General features: G+C 44.2%; 1 protein-coding gene and 1 long non-coding RNA gene across 2 annotated transcripts in view; one reads left to right on the top strand and one right to left on the bottom strand.

The window, feature by feature from the left end:
* LOC101974121 (uncharacterized) overlaps positions 1–9,756 on the bottom strand; it is a 34,396-nt gene extending 24,640 nt beyond the window's left edge. Inside the window, exon 1 of the mRNA XM_040275302.2 lies at positions 9,599–9,756. Within this exon, the coding sequence (XP_040131236.2) occupies positions 9,599–9,601 (3 nt within the window). The 5' untranslated portion in view covers positions 9,602–9,756. The remainder of the gene's footprint in view (positions 1–9,598) is intronic.
* Positions 9,757–12,914: 3,158 nt separating this feature from the next.
* Positions 12,915–15,941, top strand: LOC144369972 (uncharacterized). The gene is made up of 2 exons (XR_013429851.1): positions 12,915–13,007; positions 15,508–15,941. It is a non-coding gene; the product is annotated as an uncharacterized LOC144369972 (long non-coding RNA).
* The last annotated feature ends 688 nt before the right edge of the window (positions 15,942–16,629 follow it).

Raw genomic sequence — 16,629 nt, 5'->3', positions numbered from 1 at the left:
CACACAGAGCAATCCCTGTCTTTTTCTATGATATTAAAGACCTCAAAGAAAAAGAAATGAGGCTTGGGGACACTAGGTCTTCCCCAAAAAAGCTGTGTATTCCAGTTTTCAATGCTCAAGATTTCAAATCTTTGTAAACATTATTCCTAAGAATTTTGATATTATTGTCACTAGAATTGGTTCCTTAATTTTATGTTTGGATTGCCTTTTTCTTGTATACATTAAAAACAACTGCTGGGCCAGGCATGGTGGCGCATTCCTGCCTCAGCAGCCGGGGAGGCAGGAGGATCATGAGTTAAAAACCAGCTTTAGCAACTAAGCGAAGCCTTGGCAACTTAGCAAGACCCTATCTCAAAATAAAAACAAAAAGGGCTGGTTATATGGCTCAGTGGTTAAGCACCCCTGGTTTCAATCCCTGGTACCAAGAGAGAGAAGGGCAGAGAGAGAGAGAGAGAGGTGGGGGGGAGTGGAGAAGGTGGCAACCAGAAGCTTGATAGTGTCAAGGAAGTAAAAAATTAAAAACAGTGTATAGGTCGGTCTGTAGGAAACTCATGTGGTTTAACTGACTGCTGATTTTGAAAGTTAGCCTCCTTTGTTAGTAGCACATGGAACACTCCCTAAAATAGATCATATTTTATGGTACAAAGCAAATCTTACCAAATTAAAAAAAAAAAAGATAATTCCTTGTATCCTATCAGATCATGATGGAATGACATTAGAAATCAATAGAGATAAAAAACAGAAACTACTCTAATCCCTGGGGATTAAATAATACTCTTGAGTGAAGAGCCCTGAACCACATAAGAGTCTCAGCTGAATTCTACAAAACTTATTTAAAGAAGAATTAATACCAATCCTTCTCAAATTACTTAATAAAATAGAAAAGAAGGGAACACTGCCAAATTTATTCTTTGAAACCATTATCATCCTGATTCTAAAACCAGACAGACACGTAAAGGAAAGAAAACATCAGGCCAATATCGTTGATGAGCATAGATGCAAAAATTCTTTTTCCTGGTACAGAGGATGGAACTCAGGGCTGCTCAATTACCAAGCCACATTCCCAGCCCTTTTTATTTAGTTGCTTAGGGCCTCACTAAGGCTGGCTTTGAACTCATGATCCTCCCTCCTCAGGCTCCCAAGTTGCTAGGATAACAGGTATGTGCCACCATGCCTGTTATCATTAAGATGATAGTGCACACTGATCAAGTAGACTTCATTATAGGAATGCATGGTTGGTTCACCATACACAAACCAATAAATGTAATTTGCCACATAAATTGTGATAAGGACAAGAATCATGATATCCAATAGATGCAGAAAAAACATCTGACAAAATCCAGCACCCATTCATGTATAAAACACTAGAAAAATTAGGGACAGAAGTGTTAGATACAGAAAATGAAAAACTCCAACACAGTGTGGCCTGAGAAAAGGGGATAAAGCAGAAAGCCACATGCTGAGGGCACTAATCTCTTCCAAGACAAGCCTATTCCCAGTGCTGGCCACAAAACCCCAACCCAAAAGTCCAAATTCCTGAGGCCCAAACAGACAGACACACTCACTAAATCACCTCTCAGTAGAATCTACATGAGCTCAACTCCTCCTGTGGCCAGTGGCTCGTTTTCCACAAGGAAAGTGGGTCCATCAGAGGCCTCATACCTTCCTGCAGGAGACTCCCTTCCTGTATAAAAATCTGAGATGACCCATGAAGTTTGCGTCTGGCCTGGTCTTTCCAGCAGTGTAAAGGCCACAGGTGACAAAGCCAGGGCCAAGACCGCACTGCATGGAGAAAAACCAAAAGCATTTCCCCTAAAGCAAACAGCAAAACACCAAGCATGTCCATTCTCACCACTCCTATTCAGCATAGTCCCTGAAACTCCAGCCACAGCACTCAGGCAAGAGGAGAAAATTAAAGGTATAAAAATAAGAAGTCAAACTATCTCTGTTTGCTGATGATATATTTAAAAAACAACAACAACAACAATAAAAAACCCTCCACCAGAAGACTTCCAGAGCTGATACACAATTTTATTAAAGGTTATAAAAGAAACATACCTCAATCATTTTCCTATACTCCAATAATGAATCTACTGAAACAGAAATTAAGAAAACTATCCCACTCCAATAACCTTAAAAACAATAAATATTTTTAATTAATCTAAGGAAGGAGATGAGAGAACTCTACGTGAAAAGTGCTGAGCACTGAAGGAATTGAAGAAGACCTTAGAAGAAGTCTTTGAACAGGCAGAATTAATACTGTCAAAATGCTACACTACTAAAATGCATTACACAGATTAATGCAGTCCCTACCAAAATCCCAATGACATTCTTCACAGAACTAGAAAAAACAGTTCTAAAATTCACTTGGAAGAAGAGAGCCAGAATAGCCAAAGCAATTCTGAGCAAGAAGAGCAACGTTGGAGATCCAACTGTACCAGATCTGGGTGGACCACAGAGCATGGTATCGGTGCCTATGGTACCAAACAGCATGAACAGCATTAAGTCTAGTGGGACCAAAGACACAGAGACATACCCACAGAGATAGTCACCCGATGCTTGGCAATCACACAGGTTGGAGAAAAGAAAGCCTTTTTCACAAATGATGTTGAGAAATGGGATGACCCCATCCCTCATCCTATACAAAAGTCAACTCAAGTGAATCAAAGACGCAGGAATTAGACCAGAAAACTACACTGCTAGAAGAAAACACACTCAACACTCCAACAGAGAGGCACAAGCATCAGCTTCCTTAACAAGACCTCTAAAGCTTACGAAATAAAACCAAGAATCACTAAGTGGGATAGTGTCAACTTAAAAAGCTTCTGCACAGCAAAGTCAACAATTAATGGGCAAACTGAACAGACAATTCCCCAACAAGAAATACAATGGCCAGTAAATATATGAAAAATGGCCAACATCTCTAGCAATCAGAGAAATGAAAATCAAAACTACACTAAGGGACTGGGGCTCAGTGGCAGAGCACTTGTCTAGGATGTGGGAGGCACTGGGTTCAATCCTCAGCACCACATAAAAATAAACAAATAAAATAAAGATATTCTTACCATCTACAACTACCAAAAAGAAAACTGCATTAATATTTCATCTCATTTCAATTGAATAGCAATTATGAAAGAATAAAGACACTAACAAATGTGGACAAGTATGTGGGGAAAAGTATACTCATACATTGCTGGTGGAACTGCAAGTGAGTAAAGCCACTCTGGAAAATAGTATAAAGCCACTCTGGAAAACAGTATGTACACTCCTCAAAAAAACTAGGAATAGAAGCACCATCGGACCCAGCGATCCCACTCTGGTACATGCACAAAAGCTCTAAAGTCAGCACATTATAGGGATGTAGCCACACCAGTGTTTCTAGCAACACGACTCACACTAGCTAAGCACAGGGGCCTGTCAACAGATGGATGGATGTAGAAAATGCGGGATACAGACACAAGGGAGTATTACTCAGCCACAGAAAAGAATGAAACTTTGGTGTTTGCCAGGAAATAGATGGAAATGGAGAACATCATGCTCAGTGAAATGAGCCAGACCCAGAAAGTTGAAGGTCAGATGTTTTCTCTGATCTGCAGAAGCTAAAACAAAATAGGAAATAAAAGTAAAAGGGGGGGGTGGAATTCCACCACAATAGAAGAGAGGTCAGGGGAGTAGGGGAATGGGGAAGAAAGGAGGGAGGAAGGAGGCAAGAAAGGAAGAACAGTGGATGGGTCTAGTGCACATGTGAGCATGTGTCCCAGGGAGTCCCACCTTCATCTACATCTGCAATGCCCTAATTTAAAATATCTGCAAATAAATATAAAGAGACACCAGGGACTGGGGATGTGGCTCAAGCGGTATCCAGCTCGCCTGGCATGCGGGCGGCCCGGGTTCAATCCTCAGCACCACATACCAACGAAGATGTTGTGTCCGCCGAGAAATAAAAAATAATAAATATTTAAAAATTCTCTCTCTCTCTCTCTCTCTCTCTCTCTCTCTCCTCTCTCACTCTCTCTTTTAAAAATAAATAAATAAACAGGTATAGAACTTCCACTGAATCAGTAGACCCCATGTCAAATACTGCTGCTGAGAATGCTCGGAGGTTAGACACCCAGTGGGACCCTCTGTGGTACCCTTCCAGCAGAGGTTCACAGTGGTCGATCACGTGAGGTGCTATGTGCTCGTGAGAAAACCACTGTCTTCTCAGAACAGAAAAGCAACCCAGGAGATTCACAACATCTTTACAAAGAGAACACTCAAAAGACAACTAAACAGAAGTCAACATGGCTGAGAGAAGTGGTCATTCAAGATGCAGGACCACTGCACTCACCAGGGGTAACAAGGACGACAAAGGCCAAAACAAATCATCAATTAACAGATGAACAACTGCAAAGGAGTGACGCAGTGGCCCTGTCAGACACTGCTGTGGACGCCCAGTGGTGGAGCTCCTGGGAAGAGGGCCCGGTGCCACCTACCCAGGCACACCTTTGGGACCGCCAACTCCACTCCCAGGCAGAACAGAGCAGCACAAAGGATTCCAGGAGAAGGCTCTAAAGGCCAGTGTCCCCGCTGCCTTTGTCACCTCAGGTGGGCTGCCTCCACCCTGCCTAGCCTCCAGGACCTGGCCCCTGGCCAGCTGGACGTGCGGGGCATTAGAGAAGAGTGTGGAGCCACTGGTGGGCTGGATGCAGAACCTGGAGAGGCCCAGGTGGGAGAGGAGGACGCAGGGGAGGAGGACAATGTGAGGAGCAGGGGGACATCCCCCAGGGTGGGTGGGAGCAGGAGCAGGGGACACAGGGGGGGAGGAAGATAAGGGTGACAGGGGCTGTGCCAAGAGAGCTGCTCCAGAAGGGGACTAGGGGGTCCCTGCAGAAGACAGGAAATGGGGTGGCAGCGTGAGCCCCAGGCGAAGGGCTGGGGGCAGGAAGCCCCCAGGGACTGGGGGTGGGGACACTTGACAGTGGGAACTTCTCCTGGCTCTCTCTTCTGGCTCCAGAGCTCCACTTTCTCCTTCTCCCCAGCCTCACTCGGCCTCCCTGGACACTGTCCCCACCCTTATCTGCCACTGTGACCCTCAAACCTGCCATCCCAGTGCCCAGCTGGCCCTGCCTCTCCTCTCCTCCCAGGCTCATCCTCCCGACCCCACCTAGACCACAGGCCATTCTTCTTGAGTAGCCCCTCCTGCCTGTACTCTGCACCTCCACCTCATACCCTAGCCCATCCCTTTCCTGCTTGATCCCCAGATCTCAGACCCCTCCCTTAGATAGCTGTGGGCCAGGGTGGGACCAGCCCACAGTTGCCCCCTTTAACTTCCCTTTTGGTAAAACTTACATAATAAGTTGTCACACTTCTGTTTTCTTGTTTTAAAGAACACTCCAAGAGTACTAGTAAAACAGAAAAGTAGTAGTTATCGCTAACAGGAAGCAGTCAGTACATGCAGTGGAACCATAGTAAGGTCACTGGTTTACTTTAAATTACTTTTAAAGTGTTCTTTGTTACTGCTGCCCTGGATGAGTAAATAACAGATAAACTGCTTAAAAAAAAAAAAAACAAAACAAAACAAAAAAAACCCTGGCACAAAAGACCTGAGAGTAGCAAGCAGAGATAAAAGGAGCTAGGGAGTTGGTTGGGGAAATGCATCAAAAAAGAAGGATTAACAACTCTTGACAGGGTCCACCTAGGCCAGGGCCAAGCCAGGAGTCATGGCCACAGATGCCTCCACAGTCTTGGAAGGGAGGCAGGTTTCCTTAGTAACATGCACTAAGGTAAATTCTGACTAGCCTGGCCCCAAAACCAAAGGAGGGTGATTTGTAGATAAAATGCCCTGAACAGGACGGCCACCATGGCAGTTCTGAAAAGGGCCAATTAGGGTCAAAACCTGGGCCCTGGACATGAAGGAGGAGCTTCGCACCTGACTGTCCTGGCTCTCAGCAGTGCTCTCTGCCTGAGCCTCACTCTGCTCTTACTTACTTTCACCTCACACTTATACTAAAGTGCTCTCTTTTCTTAATATTTATTTTTAGGTGGACACAACATCTTCATTTTATTTTTATGTGGTGCTGAGGATCGAACCTAGTGCCACGCGCATGCCAGGCGAGCGCGCTACCACTTGAGCCACATCCCCAGCTAAAGTGCTCGTCTGACTTTTGGTGTCCGACTTTAAATTGTCTTTTGTGGGAACACAAGCAAAATATAAAACATTAACAGTTTTTGTCTTGTTTTAATAAAAAAGAGAGCTATAGGGCAGATGAGGTGGAATATGCCTACAATTCCAAGTACTTGTGAGGCCAAGACAGGAGGACTGCAATCGCAAGGCCAGCCTGGGCAAATTAGTGAGGTCTTGTCTCAATTCAAAATTTTAAAAAGTGCTGGGGATGCAGCTTAGCGGAAGTATGTTCTTGGCTTCAATCCCAAGAACCATACAAAAATTTACTTGTTTTCAAAGTTACACAAAAAGACATGTTAAAAAATGTACAAACTGGATAACATTAAAATAAAATTTTCATCATCAAATGATACCATTAAATGGTACAAAGGAAGTGACAGCAGGAGAAATTAATTACTTCACATATAACTAAACTTTTAATAAGAAAGGAAAAGATAAAGACCCCAAACCAAGGCAGGCAAGAGACTGCATAGCCACCTTATATGAAATATCTGTGTTCAATAATCATAAAAAGCTCAACATCTTTAGACATTAAAGATATAAAAATAAAATTAGATAAAATTAATCACTGATTTGGAACAAATAAATTCTCATTAACTGCAGACAGAGTGGAATGAAGACACATGACGCTCCCCCCAGTAGCAGACTTGCAGGAACGACTGCAAAGTGAACCATGATGATCATGTGTAAGGATACAGCGGTATAGATCCCAACACCTAAAATCCAGGATGGGGAAAGAGAACTCACACGAAAGAAGAGGTAAATAATACAGTGTGGGAAAAATGGTCCGGTTCAACAAATATATAAAACACCACTAAGTATTATATAGATGCCACGTTCATGTGAGACCTCACATACATACATCTTTTAAAAGGAAATATGTAGAATACTCATCAGAAATAAAAATTTCTGGGAGTACTTGAAAGACTAAATTATATACACCATGTGTAGATAAAACTCATCACTAAAAAATAATAATTTTACCCAAATTAATCTATAGTATAAAAAATTTTAATATGCTGGGTTGGGGTTGTGGCTCAGTGGTAGAGCACTTGCTTAGCACGCATGAGGCACTGGGTTTGATGCTCAGCACCACATAAAAATAGATAAAGGCATTGTGTCCATCTACAACTAAAAAAAAAAATTTAAAAAAATAAATTTCAACATGCTTATCTTTTAATGAAAAAGGGTTTAAAGCAGGTTTTCCGGGGGCTGGGGATGTGGCTCAAGCGGTAGCGCGCTCGCCTAGCATGCGTGCGGCCTGGGTTCGATCCTCAGCAGCACCACATACCAACAAAGATGTTGTGTCCGCCGAGAACTAAGAAAAAATAAATAAATGTTAAAATTCTCTCTCTCTTTCTCTGTCCCCCTCTCTCTCACTCTCTCTTTAAAAAAAAAAAAAAAAAAAAAAGCAGGTTTTCCTAAAATTCTCCTGGTGGTAAAGCATACTGATTTATAACAGCAAATGAAGTAGTTTTCAGTACCTAAATTATATACACTATATATATTAATTATATACATAATGTGTAAATTATAGGCACTAATTTATAAATTATAGGCACTAATGTATAATATAAAACCATAATATTGCAATAATAAAGACCAAGGAACCATAATACAAACAAAATCCATAATTAAATCCACATATACACAAACATTTTTGTATTGTTAGGTCCAACTATATATATGAAGAACGACATTAGATGTAAATGGATGAAATTACCAAATGTACAAGTAGGTTGAGCCAGGCAAACAGTTCACCGTGCATGTGCAGAATTGAAAGGTCCTAGGCTTAAATACCAGAAGCACAAATAAGAGCCTTTTTTTTTTTTTGGTAGCAAGGATTTAACTCAGGAGCACTTGACCACTGAACCACATCCCCAGCCCTATTTTGTATTTTATTTAGAGACAGGGTCTCACTGAGTTGCTTAGCACCTCACTTTTGCTGAGGCTGACTTGGAACTCTCATCCTCCTGAGCCGGCGCTAGGCATAAAAGGCTTTTTTCTAACGGGGATTATTTTTGGAAAAAGAATATGAGACACCTGATTTTCCCTCCATCTATGGCTACACTGAATAGATGCTCATGTTTGGGTCCCTTTAAGACAGTCACAAATGAGTTTAAAGAATTAGATCCATTGAACAACTGAGAAAATATATACTTTCAAATGAGTAGGAAAATCTGGGGTACACTGGCCATGGTCCTACACTGCAAAATGTCCCATTTCATTGGTATAGAATGGGAGCCTAAGACCATACATACCCTAAGTCAAGTTTCCTGTGGTTTGCATTTTAATTTATAGGGCTGGGAGAACAAGTATCTGCTTAAGTATCAAAAAGTGGTAATTTTCTATGGTCATGCAAGCACTTCCCGGGGTTCATCACCTGGGTTCAGGGCAGAAGCCTTCAAACCCAACCGCATAAGCTTTCCCTTGGAAGATACCTGTCAGCAAGTTCTGCCAAATGCTGTGGCTGACACGCTGAATTTCTATCTTACTTCAGAGATTTAATAGGAAAAATACAGCATAAACCACTGACAGCCTGAGAGTTCAGCATTTACCTCCCAAACCTCCAACCTCCAACCAAAGCAGCTGAGAGCACATCCAAATCTCCAGACTGGAAACATGGATTTATTGTTTTGCAAGAGCTTCCATGAGCTATCATCCCCAGCAGTGACGCAGAAAAGGTGTTAGAAATCATAGATCCCTCTAGATTGCTCTTTCAGTGACTTCCTGGCAGCTCTCATTTTAACAAATTTGTTTCAGGAACTCAATGCACAAGTCAGATAGCAGACCTCCTGCAGCCTGAGTACAGATGCTAGAATGGCTAGTACAAAAAAAAAAAAAAAATTTTTTTTGAAAGATAACCAACACACCAGCGTATACAGACATAGATAAAAGGAAACCCTTATACAACCGCTGGTGAGAACATACAGTACAGCTGTTTTTGGAAACCGTATGAACGTACTTCAAAAAATTAAAAATAGGCCGTGCGCGGTGGTGCACGCCCATAAACCCGGCGGCTCGGGAGGCTGGGGAAGGAGGACCGCGAGTTGAAGGCCATCTCAGCAATTGAGCGAACCCTAAGAAATTTAGCAAGACCCAGTCTCTGAATAAAACGTAAAAAGGACTGGGACGTGGCTCGGTGGCACCGCGCCCTGGGTTCAATCACGCACGGAAACACCGGGGCCAGCGGCCCTCGCGGGGAGGCCGCGGTCCCCACCCGCAGCCGCCTCGCGGTGGGGGCGGAGGCTGAGCCTCCGCACAGGGCTCTGGCTGTGGGTTCCGGGGACGCCGCGGCCGACCCTCCCTCGCGGGCCGGCCCAACCAGGCGGAGGCCGGAGAGACAGTGGAGTCCGCCCGGCCATTTCCAGCGCCCACCGCCGCCCGCCCAGGCGAACCGCCGCGCTGTCCGCGGACGCCCCTCGCACACACCATTTCCCGGCCGCAGGGTGCCCGGCCTTCCGCCGCGGAGCTCCGGCGCCTGGCAGCAGAGGAACTCGGGCCTCCCGAGGACTGGTGGCAGCCCCGCCGCTCACCGGACGAATGGCGAGGTCCCGAGACAAAGGCGCCCCCCCAGGCGAGGCCCGCCCTTTCCGCACGGTGCGGGCTCCGGATTGGGCAAGTCTCGCCCGCTCGCCTCTGATTGGACAGCGCCTCCGACCCCGACCCTGACCCGGAGCCTAGGGAGCCTGCGGGCTGAGTGACAGCGCGGGCGTCCAACCCCGGAAAGACCGGGCGGAAGGCGGCCTGGCGGTCCGGCTCCGCGCGCCCGCGCTATTAGGGCAGAGCTGGGGTTAGACGCGGGTGCGCCTAACCGTAGGCCGCCGCCCACGCCTTTCCTTTCCTCACTCCCAGACAAGCGCTCACTAACGGCGCGGCTGCTGGACTCACAGGCCCGCCGCCCACGGCGCTGTTCTGAGTTGCTGGGAATGGAACAAAGGCTCGGGGACAGCCTTTCCAAGGCGGGGCCTCCCTGCAGCAGGGGGCTGTCTGCAGCAGGGGGCTCCAAGCCGGGAAGACTCGTATTTTATGACGTATATAGTCGCATCAATTCATGGAATAAGTGCATGTATTATTATCCAGGGATGGAAATCATATAACGACAATCACTTTGCATTTTTATGTGACTTTTCTGCTCTCTGGTCTTGGGAGGAGGCAGCGTGCACCTTGAACTGGGAAGCAAACCCCTAAAGCAGCGATTACCCGCACAAATAAAATGTGGGCACACGCGTGATTCTAGGTTTTCTATTACATGAAAGAAAAAAATCAAAAATAACAGGCCAAGGCCACTTTAACAGGACGTCCTCTTCAGGGCGTCGTCGTTATGTGGACAGCATGAAATTCCCGATGAGGTTGGCGGGTGTGGAAGAGCATCCTCCACGGCAGCCACCGCTTCGGCGGGGGGCAGCGCCTCCCGCGACTCCGGCCGGTGGAGTTCCCGGACGCCTCCGTTTTGTGCCAGAGGCGACGAAATACACTCCCTTGCCAATATTTTTCCTCGGTGCCAGGGAATAGCAGAGACACTGCCCTGGGAGCGAACCGGGACCTCCCAACGGGAAGTGTCCCAGAGCAGACCGCTGTTTCCCACCTGGCGCTGGGCAAGGTCCTCTCCCATTTCAGATGTCATACAGCAAAGAAAGGAAGATGGGTGTCCCAGGAGATGGGGGCCCATGTCTTCAGATCTTTCAGCAGTTTAGACGCTAGCGTTTAAACAGATTAAAGGAAATTTTATTTTTGCAATTTTCTTTGATCTTAATGGCAGGACTGGGATGTCTGTTTATATGCATATATGTCTACACGTATTGCGGTATTCAATACCCTATCAAAAGACCTAACTTTAAATTAGGAGAAAAGAAGAATCAATGCCTATAACACATGTGCTATTTTCCAGATAACTTCTGCATCACATGTGACACAATTTTGTTTATAAAGGGTGTCTTAGTTATTTATCACTGGATTATAAGCCTCTCAAAAACATCAGCTCATGATTGCACTGATCATTTTAGGCTGGGCTCAGCTGGGCGTCTTTCAGCTGCTTGTGGTTAGCTGATAGTTGATAAGATTTCAAAACTTCAGAGGGTAAGCTGACTGTCAACTGGAGCACCTTGATCCTCCTCCCAGTGAGAGCTCCTTCTCCAGCAGGCTGAGATGGACTTGTTCTCTTGGAAATGGCAGGGTTCTGAAAGCAAAAACACAAGTATTCAATATCTTTTGAGGCTAAGTACCCCACTAAGACTTTCACAATCACAGCTTTATATGAACCATAGCAGAACAGTTATATAAACTTCATCTATAAGAAAAGAAAAAATGACAATGAGTGACAAAACATCTGCAGTTCTTTCGTTTTATCTGTACCCATAACCCTGACAATGTGATTTTACTCCCTTTCCTGTCAAAATACAGATAGTTTCCCAAGACTTGTGGTTCTGCATAATTGAAGGGGCCTTGATCTTTTTACTGCCAAAAGCAGCGGACTTTTTCTGTACCTACAGGAGAAATGCTATTTTTATGTCAATCAATCTGGAATAGTAAAGGAGGATAAAACAACTCCGACAGGACCTTGAACATCAGAAACAACCGCTCTCCTCTACAGAAGGATGGAGTGGGCACTTCCTTCCCTGACCCCTCTCCTTGTCACAGGTCTTTTGTTAATGCTTGCCCCCTGCGTCATTAGATTGGTTCAAGACTAGATCCAAAAAAGTCTCTAATCAAACTATAAACCAGCTTTTGTTACAGGAATATCAATCCCTCACCAAAATTGGGGCACTGGGGACAGCATTTCACCACCACTCTGTAGAGAATCAGATGTGACTGTGTTACTATTACTGTCCTTGATGGAGTCTGCCTGCAAACGGGATATTCTGTCAAGGTATAGATAGGTTGCCGCAGTCTAGCTGGGCACAAAAATCATGAGTCACTCACACCTTGTAGATTCAAACAGCAACTCTTTATTCTCAACTGTCACCGGCACTCTATACACAGGTTCTGGGGAAAATTCACGTTCTGGCCGCCAAATTCACGTTCTCCACCAGGCTCTAATCAGCAGGATAGCCCTATTCCCAGCAGGGTACACCTTAAACCTGGAACCGCCCTAAACCCCAGGACGGGATACTCCCTAAAACCTGATCCGCCCTAATCCAGTAGGATCCTCCTTAAACCCGGATCCACCCTGGTCCTTGAGCAGGATCACCTTTCTCAAACATACATGCAATGTCACTGCAAAATGTCCAATGCAAGTCCATTTCCACGAGTCCTTCCTCTAAGCAACATGGGGTACGCCGGCAAGGAAATTTCGATGCTTCATTCCTACTTGGCAATGGCTCTCAGCAATAGGTAACAGCAGACATGCTTGAAAACGAGGTGTCTGCTGTCCTTGGGAGGGCCTGTTCGCAAAAGAGAGGCTCCTTCAAGGTTTAGGATAAGGTAACAGAGGACATGCTTGAAAACAAGGTGTCTGTGGTCCTTGGGAGGACTTGCCTGCAAACGGGATGTTCTGCCAAGTAGGCTAGGATGGCGCTGAGAAAAATTTTATTATCTGTTCTTAACAAGAACAGAGCTTGGCATGCTCCAGGCCGAGAATAGATTAGCCACGAGAAGCGGGTCACTTCTGATTAGAAAGTAAAACTTCTGTGTGCTAAGTTTAATTAGCTGAAAGACCTGATTCATTGATGTTGGAAGGCTGCCTTCTTTGTTCACAATACTATAAAAAGATTGCTTGTACACAATAAAGGACTTTGTTTCTGCTGCTGCTTTGCTTGCTCTGCTTCTTCTTTTCCCATGCTGACCTGCAAGTGAATTACTGCAACATTTGGCGTAGTCGGCAGGATCCAGCACCGAAAGGGTAAGCACCCCAGGTTAAGAAAACGAAAGGGGGACTTTCAGAATTAACAATATCAAAAGGTATCACTCTGGGTTGAAAGAAACTTTAGAGGACTTTCAGAACTAACAAATATCAAAAGGTATTGCCCCAGGTTGAAAGAAACTTTAGGAGGACTTTCAGAACTAACAAATATCAAAAGATATTGCCCCAGGTTGAAAGAGACTTTAGGGGGACTTTCAGAACTAACAAATATCAAAAGGTATCACCCCGGGTTGAAAGAGACTTTAGGGGGACTTTCAGAACTAACAAAATATCGAAAGGTATAGTTATGCTCAAACTCAGGACCCCTAAAGACCACCAGAGACCCAAGATCGATTTAAGCAGCAAAGAGGTGTTTATTGCGAGCTAGCTTGGTCCTCCACGCGCGCGCGCGCGCGCGCGCGCGCACACACACACACACACACACACACACACAGCAACTGGTGACTCTGAGAGGCCCGAACCCAGGGTTTGCAGCATTTTTATACATTCTTTGGAGAGGGCAGGGACTTCACATACACCATAGCCTCTTTTAGCAAATCATCACACACTGCGGGAAAATCAAATAACAACTCTAAAACATGATTAGCACATTCACTGGCGGGAACAAGTTGGGTAGGGGTGATTGATCAGTACAAAAGGGGTATTCATTTGAACTGATTGGTTTAAGCCAAGAGGGGTGTACATGCTGAACTACATGGTTTCCCAAATTGTTATCAACCACCATAAAATACTGGGATCCCAGGTATTTCCCTGTCTCATGCCAATTGGTGGCTGCTAGGGGGCTGCTATGGATTCCCACCTAGCCTGACTGAGTCAGGGACACCTGACGCAGCAGATCTCTCCTGTTATTTGTAGATAAACAACTTAGCAGGGTGGGAATGTGCCTAGGAGTGCTCTGTGGGGCTTTCCAAGGACAAAGGCCATGTCCCTTCCTTGGACAGGCTTTGCTCTGAGATAGAGGCTGGTTTTTCAGTATCGCCTCGGGTTGAAAGAGACTTTAGGGGGACTTTCAGAACTAACATGGAAAACTCCCAGTCCTTAAAGGAACAATATATGGAGTTACTACAAGGATTATTATATTCCATAGGTGTGAAAACATCTCATAAGAGACTCAAGGAGTTATTTAAAATTATAGAATGCCATTGTCACTGGTTCCAGTATCAAACTAAGGTCCAGTTAAATTTAGGGAAATGGAAATTGGTTCAGAAAGAGCTCCATAAGCAGCATCAGGCTGGAAATGTTATTTCTTTGAAGATTTGGACATTGTGTAACACCATTACTCAGGCATTACAATTATTAGAAAGCAATAATCAAAAGGGCTCTCTTTGTGAAAGACAAGTTTATGCATCAAAATCTGATAATAAGGTTAACAAAACAGAGCCCAAGGAAGATATTTGTGATACTATAGATGACTCTGTTACCGCTGTTGACTAGTGAGGAGTCCTTGCTTCCCGATGTTGAAGAATAACACCAAAGAAGCACGCCGAGGCAAGGTTAGAGTAGAGATTAGAAATTTATTAAAGGACAGAAGAAAAGACTTCTCCCGGAGGAAGAAGGGGACCCAGAAGGTGGAATCCAGTTAGCGGGCAATGTGTTCCCCTTTTTATAGGTTTGGTGATGGAATGTAGGTTGGAGGGCCCGAGGGGTGGGACACCTGTGGGCCAAAAGGGCAGAAAGGACTTTTGGGATGGGTTTATCACTTCTCTGGGATGGGCCATCTCCAAATCTGTTGGGGGCTGTTCATTAACACTTCTTTGAGGTGGACTTTGGCATAGGGCCTTTTGGGGACTTCACTGACATTGCATGAATTGTCCTGCCTTTTCCCTGAGTCATTCCCAGCATGGCCTCCATTTTAGATTTCACTCGGTATTAGACCCGATTTACCTAACTACACTGACTACCTAACTTTAAATCTGGCTTCAACTCTCCTAAATCAGTTCTGGGTGATAAGGAAGATTCAAAAAGTTCAGATAGTGACTCCAATATGAAAGAAATTATGGAGGCCTTTGTGGATTAAAATGAAATTAAAAAAGCAAAGGTCCTCTCTTAAACCTACTACTCCTTCTAATGCTTCTCTCTTTCCAATGACAGAGTATAGAGTTGATGTGGGTAGAGAACAACAATGTTTTTCATTTCCTCTTACTATGATACATGATAATGATGATCTTGCAGCTCCTCCTGGTTGTTTTGTTGATCCACCACATTTGTTTCCTATAACTAGACTACAAAACCTTCAAAATTCCCCAGGACCTATGGAGGATAAGTTAATGGAGGAGGGTAATTACCCTGCCTTTAGAGAGCAGGCTCAATATACAGATCCAGATCTTCAACAAGTTCGACAGGTTTTCTTCAGAGCTTGGAGATGTGTGATACCCACTGGTCAGGCACAACCTTCCTTTACTAAAACTGTACAAGGGGCTACTGAAACTTACACTGATTTCTTTTTTTTTTTTTTTAATATTTATTTATTTATTTTTAGTTCTCAGCGGACACAACATCTTTGTTTGTATGTGGTGCTGAGGATCGAACCTGGGCCACACACATGCCAGGCGAGCGTGCTACCGCTTGAGCCACATCCCCAGCCCTACACTGATTTTCTTGCAAGACTGTGTACTGCTGTAATGAGGGCAGTAAGTCAAGATCAAATAACAAAGGTATTATTGGAAACATTAGCATTTGAAAATGCAAATCCTGAACATAAGCATATTTGGGGGCCATTAAAAGGGCAAAATGCCTCATTGAGTAAATATGTGAGAGCTTGTGCTGGAGTGGGAGGAATTGAACATCAAAGCTTCTGTTTTTGCAGCAGCCATGGCTGGAACCCGTAAACCCAATAAACCAGGAACTTGTTTCAATTGTGGAAAAGCAGGTCATTTTAAAAGGGATTGTTAAAATAAATAAATAAATAATAAATTTATGGTACTTTCTAATTATCGGCCGGTCATTTTTTCTAGGACTCTTGCTTTTTCTTAGATTCTGTATTTTTTGAGCTAATAATTTTGATCCTACAGACCTAAGTTAATGTTTTCCTGATCAGTTCTGTGTTTGATCAACTGTGAAATATTTAAACATTGCAATGAAAATTTCACCTAAAATAGCTACAAGACCTTTATTGTGTTATGTGTGCACATTTGTATTGTATGTTGTATGTCTGTTTGTGCGTATGTCCATATATCATGTACATGATATAAAGATTGATATATATGTAAAGAGTGCTCATAAAAATGAAAAAAAAATGAATCCAAATATTTTTAATTCACTGATTTAAATGGTTCAATTTAAATTGGGTAAACAGATAAAAAAATAAGATGTCTTTAACATGTTAATGACTGATGTGCTGAAAGGGTAAAGTTTCTAAGCTGCAAAGCCTGAATTAAAATGTAAAAGACTGGGCATAGTAAAGTTCCTCTGCTACACCCAGAACCTGAAATTCCTGAGATAGTTAAGACAACGCCCTACTGGCCATTTAGCCTAGGGCCCTGTGCAGTTTGTCAAGTAAGCATACAGGACCCGAACCAATCAGTTTGAATGTGTATCCTGCTTAGGAGTGACCAATCACCACACCCCATACCCCCCCACACCCCCCATACCCCCCCACACC

Source organism: Ictidomys tridecemlineatus, chromosome 13 (genome assembly GCF_052094955.1).
Source record: "Ictidomys tridecemlineatus isolate mIctTri1 chromosome 13, mIctTri1.hap1, whole genome shotgun sequence".
Lineage (NCBI taxonomy): Eukaryota > Metazoa > Chordata > Mammalia > Rodentia > Sciuridae > Ictidomys > Ictidomys tridecemlineatus.
The sequence above is the reverse complement of the archived record's forward strand: the minus strand, read 5'-3'. Positions and strand labels throughout refer to the sequence as shown.